Below are 13,341 nucleotides of genomic sequence, written 5' to 3'. Positions count from 1 at the left end.
TCTACTGAATATAGAAACAAGTCAAAAATTGTTAGCACACCTTCCACCTACACACTATATTTGATCGCACTTTCCCTTCTGCCTCTGGATGCGCTGCAGCCTGTGGCTCACCACACTAAACAGCTTGTTTATTTAAACTTCCTGCGTGTGTTTATGGCTTTGTACCTTATTCAGACTTTTCTCTCGGTCAGGGATATCCTTCTAAATGTTCTTCATCTTTTTTTTTTTTTCATTCTTTCATGCTAACAAAGATTTGGTGAGTCGTATTGTGTGCCAGGCACCAGGCTTGGGTGCTAGGTTACCAGAGTAAGAAGGCAAATCCCTGTTGCAAGGGTCTTTCTGTGACTGAGGGGCAGTCACAGTCCTGGGCTAAACACATTCTCTTGAGAATCCTCTGTTCTCTCTACAGTCCCAAAATTCATCTTGGAACTCCCATAACATTCCTGAAACCTTTATCACAGAGTGTTCCACAGAATGCCTTTTTTTTTTTTATCACGATTAGTTGTGTATGTGTCCTCTGCTTCTTGTAGGGAATGTGTGGCTTCATCTTTGCACTGTATGGACTCTAAAGAAATGGTTGCATTTATCAGAATGAATAGATGAAGGAGTTAAAAAGATGACTAAATGTTAGGTGGTGAGATGGGAAGGGGAGATTTTGTGCTTTTTAGTTTTATTTTTAAAGACTCTATATATGTATCTATTAGGGACAGTTCAAGTGGTTAACAACTAAATTAGGAATAAAAAGAGCACTAACCTTATTTATTCTTTCTCTAACAGTAACTTTAGATTAAAAAAAAAGACTTTTGAATGGGCAAAAAGGATCCCTGTAGCCTGCAAAGATGTTAATTATAAGGAAACAGCAATTTACATTATTTATAAGGAAGCTATTTACATTATTTAGCCCTGTCAGACACAATAGTTGCCCAGCTCTGTTCTTTCATTACAGTGAAAAGAATAAAGCAAAGTGACAAGGACATAGAAAAGATATTATAATGGCTGCATCTCATTACAAGGAAGATAACACCTCTAAAATGTTAAAAATGCCTCAAATTTAATTTCAACTGAACAAAATGGAAACTTCCATTTTATCACAATGATGATTCAGAATATAACACCCATTTAAATATTCAGACAAGCTTCCAAAAACTACTGCAAGTTAAGCATTGTTAGCTTTAGTGTGTGTGAGGAGGAAAATGACTAAGATGCAATGTTTCATAATTCAAGTATTTGAATTTAATTAGTCACATTCTCTTTTACCAGAGACTTTGAAATGTGTCTGCACTATGAGAAAGCTCATTTGTGAGAGCAACTAGATTAGAAGAAACAACACCACTTTGTTTTATTTTTATTTTCTTTCCTCCTCCCTGACCACTTTAATTTAATTTTACCCCGCTGCTTCACTTTCATCAATATAATAGATAGCACTCAATTGCAAATTACACCAGCTTTTGATCTGAAGTGGACAAGTCTGCTATGTGAGAACAAGGGAAAGATCAGAAGAGAGAAAATTTACCAAGCTAATTTTTTTACAAGCCTATTAATATTTTTTTAAATAAATGTCCAATGATGAATTGTTTCTCTCGGCCTACATTCTTTAAAGTCTTAAAATTTTTATTGCTCACTTGGAGTCAAGATAAAAGTCTTTGTCAATCAAAGGTTGATATCTACATCCTGATTAGAGGATTGGACTCCTAGAGTGAGGTGTCGTTGCAGCTTCCTGCTTGTCAGGAAGGTTCTCTGGCCATAATTACCTGCCTCAGTGAGCAAAATCATCTTCTTTCAAAGAATATTAGGGTATAGTACACATGACATATTAGGCCAGCCTGACAAATTAGCACAGGCCCACAGAGCCTGCAAGAAATTAGGTCAGACCTGAAAGAAATCAGGCTGTGGTCCAATAAGCCTCTTAATCTTAAATGGTAAATCGGGTTCACAGGATGTTAGGGTCACTACCTTTATTTAAGTGTGACAGAACTGGTAACAACTTCAAGTGTTAAAAACCTATTTTTTTAAGCCATCAAATATTTCTGGTCCTTCTCTTAGATAATTTTTGGCACTGCATAATTTATAAGGAAAGCAGGTTCTCTAATTATTCAGAAACTCATACTTTAAATTAATAAATTCATCTCTCACTGTTGCCCATAATATTCAGGGAAAGAAGAATTTCCCTTGCTTCTAAGTATTTCCCTGGAGGCCTATAGTTTCCCTATCAGAAGTAAAGTCTCCTAAAATCCCTGTTTAAAATGCAAAAGTATTTTGAGACTCGACGCTTCAAATCATTAGTATGTATTAATGTCCGATAGTTAAGATTGAGTAAAATGCACATTAATTTAGAATATAGCAATAATTAGAATAAAGCTGAAATGCTAATAAATAAATATAATCATAATTGTTAGAGGCACAGACATAATCCCCACAGTTACAAACCTCAAGATACAAATAGAGGAAAGAGATTGGATCAGTTCCACGTTCAGTCCTCCCCCTATTCATGGCAGATTGGTTCCAGGATCCCTAGAGGGATACTAAGATTCGTGTATGCTCAAGTCTCTTATATAAAATGGTGTAACATTTGCATATAACCCAAACACACCCCCCAGTATACTTTAAATTATCTCTAGATTACTAATAATACCTAATATAATGTAAATGCTATGTAAATAGTTGTATTGTTGTAAAATTTATATTTATTTTTTGTTGTTGTATTGTTTTATTTCCCCCGAAAATTTTTGATCTGTGGTTGCTTGAAAGCTTTGGTTTCTTAAACAGCGAAATGGATGTACTAATAGCATACTAAGTTTTTAAGTTGTTATGGTGATTAAATGAGAAAAATAACATTATATGTTTCAAATGCTTAGAGCAGTGCCTGACACACGTTAATGCTCACCATCATCATCATCATTGTTCTTAAGCGGCCAAAGTGGGAAAAGAGTATCGTCTGGATTTGTGATCGTAAATTTTCGGCTCTAATATTCGCTGTCTTTCTGTTCAGAACCTTCTCTCTATTCGCGTCTCATACAGCGGTGTCAGGGGGCCACGGGGCAAAAAACCTCACGACCATCATTCCTTTCCGGACTCGCTCCTTTCTTCCTCTGCCCTGCAGGGGCCGCTGTGTTTCCCGGAAAGCGCGCTGGATGCTTGGTTGCCGCGAGACCGTCGCTAGGCAACCCCGTGTACAGACGCTCCAGGCCGACCCAGGTCGTGCCAATATGGCGGCGCAGGGCGCCACCTCGAGTTCTCCATCAAACGAGTCTCCGGCATCCGAATCGCAGACAGAACGACCGCCCACCCCAGCCCGGACCTCGACCTCGACCGCGGTTTCGAAGTCGCCCCCGGAGTGGAAGGAGAGCTCCCCGAGCTTCCAGCGTCTCTGGACCTGCCCCGAGGATTCGCTGCCCCTCGCCGTGTTTTATGGGCCTCTGGACGCTAAAAACCCACTTCTGGCCTCTTGCGAGAAAGAGATTCGCGAGTTGTTAGGTTTTATGAAGAAAAAAAAGGCTTTAGCGACATCGGAGGAACAGCAGTATGAATTCCGCCGGCGTTGGTAAGCGGAGGCAGGGCTCTGGGGAGGGCGCCGGCCGGAGAAGGGGCCAGAGGAGATGCCCTTCAGGACGCAGGTGGTCCCACAGCTGGGTCAGCGTTGCGGACAGGGCCTGGCTGACGGGCTCCGGAGATACAAAATTTAAGAAGTGGAGGTTCGTCTCTATTACAATCCTTCACTCCTGGGAAGTGTTATATCTTGGCTTCCAGCTCAGGTCAAAATAAAAATCAATACAGAAATGTCTTATAGCGCACCATTTGTTCTGTTTCTGAGTGTCTCCTACTTGCTACTCTACACTAATACATTTTTGGCTCACTCAGGGTTTTCATAACTTTTCATGTTGTGCTTATGCAATTTTGTATACGGAGAAAAAGGAATAACTTTGAGGTAGCTTAGGTTCTTCAAAAAGTTAATTCTTGATACAGTGAAGTATGTCATCCTGTGAACATGTGCACTTTAATTCCCTTTTATATTGTTATTAGGATTACAGCGACTTTTTCTTAATTTTGTGACTCATTCTGCGCATCTGTTTTCCTTTTTGGGGGTTCTGTCACCATGTTATTACTGCAAACTGCAAATCACTCTTTCCTGTTTATGTTAGCATCTTTCTTTTCTGTTCAAATACATTGCAAACTAAACAGTTACAAATGCAGACAAGTGGCAAATAATAACAGAATAGTGAATAGTTTTTTTTTTTTTTTCAGAGACAGAGTCTTGCTCTGCTGCCCAGGCTAGAGTGCCATGCGTCAGCCTAGCTCACAGCAACCTCAAACTCCTGGGCTTAAGCAATCCTTCTGCCTCAGCCTCCCCAGTAGCTGGGACTACAAGCATGCGCCACCACGCCCGGCTAATTTTTTCTATATATGTTTAGTCGTCCAGCTAATTTCTTTCTACTTTTTAGTAGAGACAGGGTCTCACTCTTGCTCAGGCTGGTCTCGAACTCCTGACCTCGAGCTATCCTCCTGCCTTGGCCTCCCAGAGTGTTAGAATTACAGGTATGAGCCACCGCGCCTGGCCATGAATAGTTTTAACTTGCATTTTTGTTCATGAATTTAACATGAAGAAATAGTTTTAACTTGTATTTATTGTTCATTAAACAGCTATTTATTGAGCACCTACTGTATATCAGGCACCATTCTAGGAACTGGGAAAATGTCAAGTTAAAAAAAGATGTAAAAATCCCTAATCTCATGGAGCATATATTTTTGTGAGTACAGACAGCCACTAAACAAATATGTAAGCAAGTAATTTTACAAAGATGAATGTTAGGTATAAAAATAGAACAGGGAATGTGGATGGAGGATATGGGATGAGTGTTGGAATTTTAAACAGGCGGAGGGGAACATGGTCAGGGAAGATCAGGAAAAGTGGCTTTGAGAAAAATGAGAAAGGGATATGGGAATAATTGATGAGGATTTCTGTGCAAAACATAGGTCACACAGGGAGAAAGATAAGTGGAAAGGATGTGGGAAGAGCAGGAGGGAGGGAGATTGAATTCGATTTTAGATATATTGAGATGTAATTCAACACCTAGGCAGAGCTATTATGTAGGTAGTTGGACATTTGAATCTGGAAGTCAGAGGAGATGGACATTTGGGATTTATCAGCTATTAATGATATTTAAATCATGACATCTAGCAGCAACTATAATCAATCAGCAATCCCAAGTACATTAACATGTCTTCTTAAATGATGCACATCTCTTCTTAGTGCATATTACATATTTTTTGTTTAGTTGTTATGTAAGCTATTTTCAATGAGCAGTTCATTAACCTGAACTTAGGGTTCACTAAAAAAAAAAAGAAATTTTCTTTCTTATTATGTAACCTTGATTGATTTAACAAAGCTGGTATTTCTCTTTTATGAGTAATAAACCTAGTCATCCTTATCTCATCTGTAAAGTTTAGAAGAATTAAGTATTTCATCCACATAATTGAAGAATTCTAGCAAGATTGGTGAATTTCTTGAATTCATTATATTTATTCTAATACCGTGGCATTTCACGAAGCAGCAAATGAAAGTGGAAAAGGTAAAAACCAACCAAACAAAACACCTCTCCCTTTTTAAACTTCGGTGGTTTATATTTGCCACATTTATTTGGTGTTGCTACTTATTATTTGATACCTGTATATATTTTCCTACCCCAAAATATTATTAATCAGTCCATGAAGGCAGTAATGCTTTATCCCCCTGACTCAATCAATGATTCAGTCAATATCATATAATTACCCAAATGGATTAATTGACATATTTCTGTTGAGGTTGTTTCATTATTATTCTAACATGTACCTCATAAGTATTAGACTCATCTTCAGTCCTTAAGTTTAGATCCTGTGTTAGTCAGCTCAGGATGCCATAACAAAATATCATAGCCTGGGTGGCTTAAACAACAGAAATTTATTTTCTCACAGTACTGGGGACTGTAATTCTCAGATTAAGGTCCAACAGGGTTGGTTTCTGCTGAGGACTTTTCTTCCTGGCTTGTGGAAGCCTGTTTTTTCCTCATATAGCCTTTCCTCTTAGTGAGCATGGACAGAGAGAGCAAGCTCTCTGGTGTCTCTTCTCGTAAGGGCACTAATCCCAGCAGACCAGGGCCCTACCTCATTTAACATCATGGCTTCCTTAGAGGCTCTGCCTCCTAATACAACCACACTGGGGATTGGAGCTTCAACGTATGAATTTGGGGTGGGGGGCAAGCATTCAGTCCATAATACTGTCATTATTTAGAAATTTATGAGATAAGATTGGACAACTTTCAGGTGAAATTTGGAGTTTTCCTAGAGACATTTATAATTTCCAGAAGACAGGGAAGGAGTAAATGTTAACTAATTGAATGAATAAAATAAACAATGATCTGCTACCCTTTGAAACTCTGATTAGAAACCATTTTGAAAATATTGTATGCTTTGTTTTTGTTTTACTTGGTGGAAGGAAGCATAACCTTAAATGGATTGACTAGATATTTGAGCCCTTGAGCCCCTCATAGAAAAGTATAAAATATAGGCCAGGTGCGGTGGCTCATGCCTATAATCCTAGCACTCTGGGAGGCCAAGGCGGGAAGATCACTTGAAGTCAGGAGTTCGAGACCAGCCTGAGCAAGAGCGAGACCCTGCCTCTACTAAAAACAGAAAAAATTAGCCAAGCGTGGTGGCTCCTGCCTGTAGTTCCAACTACTCAGGAGGCTGAGGCAGGACAATTGCTTGAGCCCGGGAGTTTGAGGTTGCTGTGAGCTAGGCTGTTGCCATGGGACTCACTGGGGTAACAGAGTGAGACTGTCTCAAAAAAAAAAAAAAAAAAAAAAAGAAAAGCATAAAATAAAAACAAGGAATGATTTTTTCCTAATTATTCATTCATTCATTCTTTCAACAAATATTTATTGAGTACCTACATGTACTAGGTATTCACTACTCTGGGGCTGGGCAATGGATAATATAGTTGAATTTGAATGTCTTTACCTTCAGGGAGCTCATACTCCAGAGGCCTGGAAAGCACAGTGGTACCGTAGTTAAGCACATAGATGCACTGAGCCTCAGACTCTCAACTGTATATTTGGAATATTGATATCACGCATCTTGAGGGTGTGAAAATGAAATGAAAAAAAAAATGCATGTATGCAAAAAGACCCAGAATAGCCAACACAATATTGAAGGAGAACAGCAAAGTTGAAGGACTGACACTACCCGATTTCAAGACTTATTAAAACAAAAACCTTAGACAAATATAATTTAACAGAGTTTGATCAAAGAACGATTTATGAATTGGGCAGCTGCTGAACCAGAATAGGTTCAGATTCTGGTGCTGCCATATGGTTGAAGAAAATTTATAGACAGAAAAAGGAAAGTGACATATAGAAAATGGAAGTGAGGACAGAAACAGTGGGATTGGTTACAGATCATCATTTGCCTTATTTGAACACAGTTTGAACAGTTGACCACCTTTGCTTGGCTGAAACTCAATGATTGGTGTAAGAGTAGGTTGCAGCCTGTTTACACATCCATTTATGTTACAGGTAACTATGTACAGAGAAACCTTTAGGCCAAACTTAAAATATGTAAGGAGGCAGCTTTAGGCTAAACTTAATTTAACACTATAAAGTTACAATATTCAAGATAGTGTCATATTGTTGAAAGAATAGACAACTAGATCAATGGAACCGTATGCATAATATAGTCTAGAAATAGACTCATATAAATATAGTCAACTGATCTTTGACCAAGGAGCAAAAGCAATGGATGGCAAATAAACGTATGAAAAGATGTCCCATATCGTATGTCATCAGGGAAATGCAAATTAAAACAATGAGATACCCTACATACCTGTTAGAAAGACCAAAATCCAGAACACTGATCAACACCAAATGCTGGCAAGGATGTGGAGCATCAGGAACTCTCATTCATTAGTGGTGGGAATGCAAAATAGTATAGTTGCTTTGAAAGACATATTCTTACTAAAGACATGGAGGAAACTTAGATATTAAGTGAAAGAAGTGAAAGAAGCCAATCTAAAAAGGGTATATACTATGTGATTCCAACTCTATATATGACATTCTGGAGAAGGCAAAACTATGGAGACAGTAAAAAGATCAGTGGTTTCCAGGCATTAAGGGATGAATAGAAAGGGATGCATAGGCGGAGCACTGAGGATTTTTAGGGTTGCGAAACTACTCTATATTTTAATGGTGGGTACACGTCATTATACATTTGTCCAAACCCATAGAATGTACACCACCAAGAGTGAACCCTAATGTGTAGTATGGGCTTTGGGCGAGAATGATGTGTCAATGTAGGTTCATCATTTGTAACACATGTGCCACTCTGGTGGCCATGGTGATAATGGGGGAGGCCATTGCATGTGTGGGGCAGGGGGTTTAGATGGGGAATTTCTGTACCTTCTGCTCCATTTGGTTGTGAACTTAAAACTTCTCTAAAAAATAAAGTGTATCTAAACTAATGCATGTAAAGGGCTTGGCACACAGGAAGCAATGATTTTAACTATAATTACATTTATTATTAACAGTTAGATATTAACGATAAGGCACATGGGAAAGGCTTAGCACAAGGTAAGTTTTAAAAGGTTGCTTGCTAATTAATTGAGGTTTCTTGCCAACTTTAAAGATGTCATTTTATTTTATGATTTTTACAGTGCCACCTCTCTGTTTAATATCTGGACTAAATATGCCCCCAGGCTGCCAGCTGACTATTACAATGAAAAGCTCTTGAAGGTTGGAGATAGCCTTTGTCAAATGAAAGTAAGTGCCCCTGCAGCAAAGAGAGACAAAATAAAACTCATTTGGCTAATTATTATTATTATTCTAACAGTATTTATTTTGATACCATTCCTATTTTACATGTTTTGATTTTTTTCTTAGAAAAAAATTAATGAATACATAACAATTTTAATGAGGTACAGTAACCAAAAAAGGGTTTGCTTCTTAATTTTGTAGTTGAGAGTCTCCAGAGGTGAGAGATTCCCAAAAGGACAGGCAGTTGGCTGGGGATGGGCAGGAGCACAGGCCGGGGTTAACACAGGGTGTGGTAGGTGCGCAACAGGAAATGCTGAGTCATCATGTTCCCACCTTATACAAAGGAGCCCAGAAACCATTTCCTGTTGTTTTCCACATGGCTGGCCTTGCCCAGCCAACAACCCTCATGGCTCCTGGCCTTGCAGCTCTGTTACCTGGTTCCCAGTGCCCTGTTTTAATGACTTTCAACTCCTTCTTAATGGTTTGCAATATGTAATTATAGCAGTCATTCGCTACATACCCTGTTTCTTGCTCAGTATTGTATTCCAAACTGAGTTTCTGCCCTATTTTTAGTTCCATATGAATATCCAGGTCTTAAAAACACTGCGACTCATGGACTTGGCTTGATAAGACCACATCGTGACTGGGTTTTCAGTTAATGATCGTGTAAATTTTCCCCTTAAGCTCTGGCGGAGGTCCAAATTATTATAGGTCCAGGTTATATGAATGTTGGACAAAAGGATTTTTGGCCAGACATGGGCAATATTCAGTATTTTCTCAATCCTCAGTTTCTCAGCTTCATCTTTCGTTTCCATTTCTATTTTCTGGACTTTAATTCTTTTGGTCTGGGAGGCAGATTTACCAAATAGGTGGTAAGATGTGGAGGAAATTTCATAATGAAGAACTAAGATCTATTTTCCTCTGCTGAAACTGGAGAATTAGCTTAGCCCCCACATAAATGGGCCATCATTCTTAGAAACTTGAAAATACAGGTTTTGAAAACTACAGACAAAAAGTCGGGTGAGATCTACCTTGTAAGTTTTATTCATAAGAAGTGGAATAACAGTTTTGACAAGAATTAGAAGAGAGCCCCCGCCTCCATCCTAGAATTCTCAGTATAAGAAGCTGGAAATACAAAGCACAGTTTGGGCTTGCTTGAGGAGTAGCCATATGGGTGGAGTGGATATTGGTGGAGGGAGGAGGAAGGTGCATGTTAGAATCTGATAAAGCAAGTTAATGATGGGTAGTAGCTAAGGATTCAGAATGTTTCTGATAGAAAGGCCTAGAGAGGATATTTTAAAACTTTATTAAAGGACCAAAGAAAAAATTTTATCTACTTTTCACTAATGGCCACTGAAGGTATTTATAATCCTGAAAACGAACTTAAGTTGTTACTTTGGTTTCTAGACTCTATTTTTATTTTAGTTATAGTAAAGACCATCTTATGGAATACTCTTGTTTTGAACCTGGATTTGAATATATTATATAAATCAAGTTAGAATGGGAAAGACCAAGGATTAATTAGTGAGCAAATAACAAACAAGTCGGTAGAAATGTAAACAAACCAGTGTTTGTGAATGCCACCCCAGGGCTAGGTAACTGGACAGGCAGTTCACACCCAGGGCAGCTGCTTTTCCAGGAGACACAGTTGCAGGAGAGGAAGCTGAGGAAGGGTTGCAACTGACTTCTATTCAGAGCACTGCTCACATGCCCTGCGCCAAAAGGCTCCTGGTCAACTGTGCGCTGTGGGTTACAGAAATGAGGCTTCTGACTCTGTAATGGGAACTTAAGCATGAATTTACATTAATAAGAATCCCATGGCTCAGACTTTAAAATTTGTCCTGTTGCAGCTTCAGAGACTGTTGACAGACGAAAGAGAGACAGCCAGATTACTCACCTCATTCTGCATTTTTCCTCCTCTTTTGTTCTCTCTCTCTCTCTCTCTTTTTTGAGCCTAGGAGCTATCAGAGAAGCAAGACTACTCATCTCCTTCTCAGACTGAGCATGTTGGTTACCATGATCTGGTGATGGCGAATTTTGGGGCTTGAATTTTAAGTACATGTCGGTATTACCACACACAGTGCCATACTGAATATTCTCCTCTTTGTGATCGTGATGGTCCCATCTCACAATAGGCTTGTGAGAAGAATTAAATGAAATAATGCACAAAATTGTGTAGCTCAGTGTCTGCACACACTATGTGTTTGGAAAATGGTGGTGGTGGTAACAGTGGTAATTGTAATAAACAACATTAATACTATTAAGAATAATATGAATATTAATCTTAATGATCAGCAAAATGATATTTTGAAACTTTAATCAAGTCTTTAATCAAGTTTTCTTTTTATTTCAGGAATACAAACTGGCCCTTTTACAGTGCTATGGAAGATACCTTCAGCAGTTCAGTACCAATTTTGATGATAATAAAGCAGATGTGAATAAATTCAAAACTGTCTTTTTCCCAAAAGGCTTCAGAGATAAAACTGCTGAACTTACAGTAAGATGAAAGATTTATGATTAGCTATGCAATATATCCTTTATGTGACTACTTCTAAATGTCTTTCATTTGCACATAGCATCCAGCCATGTGCTGTAAGTTGCTTAATAAATAGTGCTAGGTAAGAAAGTGAACTTACAAGCTTTGTAAAGCTGCTTTGGAGACTGGCTCACTATAATCATTCATTCATCTAGCAGACTGTTATTATTGTAATAACTAATATTTGTGGAGTGCTTTTAGTTTACAAAGTGCTTTGGGAGACATAGTTCATCCTTACAATAACTTTATGAGTGAGACACTATTATTATCCCTATTTTACAGAAGAGAAAAATAAAGCTGATCACACAGTGTAAAAAAAATGGCTTGTGAGATTCAACATGGATCTGTTGATATAAAAATTTTATACTTTATTGCAACTCTACCAGTATTATTATGTCAATTGCTACCAGTGATTTACTGGTTGAGCAGTACTATGTGCTAGGTACTCTTCTAAATGCATTACATGAATTATCATCTCGCGGCCTCATTCGAGTCCTAAGAGGTGCCTCTTTTACCGATTAGGAAATTGGGGTTTATTACAGATTAAGAAACCAGTCCATTTAAAGCAATGGGCAGGGCAGATGTTTGAACCCTGGTAAGTCTAACTCCAAATCTGTGTTATTTCAAACTTGATGACTATTCAAGGCCTTGGAAACAGTATGTGGTTAATAAGCAGTCATGTTTGGGGGACCACTGGACAGTTCAATTTGATTGTACCATAATGAGTGCATGAATGAGAATACTGGGCAATGTAGGCTGGCGCCCTGTTGAGGAAAAGGCCTCTCCTAGCCTCCCTGTTTGTAAATTTTGACCTCCACTCTCTGCTTTTTATTTTCTACACTTTGCCAGAATTAATTTCTAAAGTGTAAATCAATCATTTTATTCCACTGCCCTTTGACTTTGTCTTTTGGCTAAAGTCCCAATTCCATAGAATAACATGTAACGCTCTCCATGTTCTGCCCCTTGGCAACCCTATAGCGTCATTTGTTTATCTTAAACTTTCTTATCTAAACTTACAAAAGACATTCAATTCAGTGACCACAAAATCTACTTTAAGCATTGCTAATGCTGCATATGCCCGGAACTCTTTTCTCTCCACAAAGAGCAAGGGCCACTTCTTCCTCATCCAAGCGTCCCTCTTGCCCAGCAGACCATGGCAAATAGAGGGGCTCAATAAACATTTGCTGAATGAATTGTGTAAATGGCAATAATTACATCTGAATTAGTAACTAGATTAAAATGCCACTAGGTGAGCTTACAAAAATAGATTCAGTTCTGTATTTTTGGTAATAGGATTTTTGTACGTTTTTGCTTTTGAATTTCTTTTGACTAAGGAAAGCCTATGTTAACTAAGTGGATGTTTCAAAGAAACCTATGTTATCATTTTTCTTTCTATACCAATCTATTGAATTGAGCATAATTGTTTCTATTTTAGTTTTTTACATTTTGAGAAATGCTTTCCTAAATTGCATAAACCTTATTTATATTCCTATTTATATTTTCCCACGTGTTTCAGTTTCATGCTTTAAGTGTCGAAAGTATGTGCAACTACCAGCTGGTCTGTGACAGTGACGTAAACTTGCAGAATAAAGAATCTGTGATCCAGTGTCTGCATATCTTGTCCTCCTTAAGGCTCATCATGCAGGTGGCTCTGCCACAGGAGCACCTTTGCTGGATTATCTTCAATGGTATACACCAATGTACTTTATTTTCCATTGTGTCTTTCGGGGAGTTATTTAAATGCCAAGTTTGATGGTAACTTGATTACCTTGTGATTTAAAACACATGCATTTCATAATAGGATGATTATGGATTTTTTTTACATTTGCATTACATTTTAGTTTGTCCCCATAAATAGGGACTTATAAAACATGTCTTTGGGTTTTCACTGAAGGAGAGGTCAGAGGCTGTGGGAATAATCACTTTTGGGTATATGCAAAGCAGGGGCCACAGGTAATGAGTAAACAAAAGGGGAGAAAGATCAAAGGACCACTGCAGATTACATTGGTTCTAAGCATCACCTAT

The 13,341-nt window shown here is 38.3% G+C and overlaps 1 protein-coding gene across 1 annotated transcript in view; it reads left to right on the top strand.

The window, feature by feature from the left end:
- The first annotated feature begins 3,206 nt into the window (after positions 1-3,206).
- The window catches only part of CFAP54 (cilia and flagella associated 54), a 344,097-nt gene continuing 333,962 nt past the window's right edge, over positions 3,207-13,341 (top strand). Inside the window, exons 1-4 of the mRNA XM_012663989.1 lie at positions 3,207-3,541; positions 8,681-8,786; positions 11,134-11,277; positions 12,833-13,004. Coding sequence (XP_012519443.1) covers positions 3,207-3,541; positions 8,681-8,786; positions 11,134-11,277; positions 12,833-13,004 — 757 coding nt within the window. The remainder of the gene's footprint in view (positions 3,542-8,680; positions 8,787-11,133; positions 11,278-12,832; positions 13,005-13,341) is intronic.

The sequence above is a fragment of the Propithecus coquereli genome, unplaced genomic scaffold (genome assembly GCF_000956105.1).
Source record: "Propithecus coquereli isolate 6110/MARCELLA unplaced genomic scaffold, Pcoq_1.0 Scaffold85, whole genome shotgun sequence".
Lineage (NCBI taxonomy): Eukaryota > Metazoa > Chordata > Mammalia > Primates > Indriidae > Propithecus > Propithecus coquereli.
This window is presented reverse-complemented; position numbering and strand designations above follow the sequence as displayed.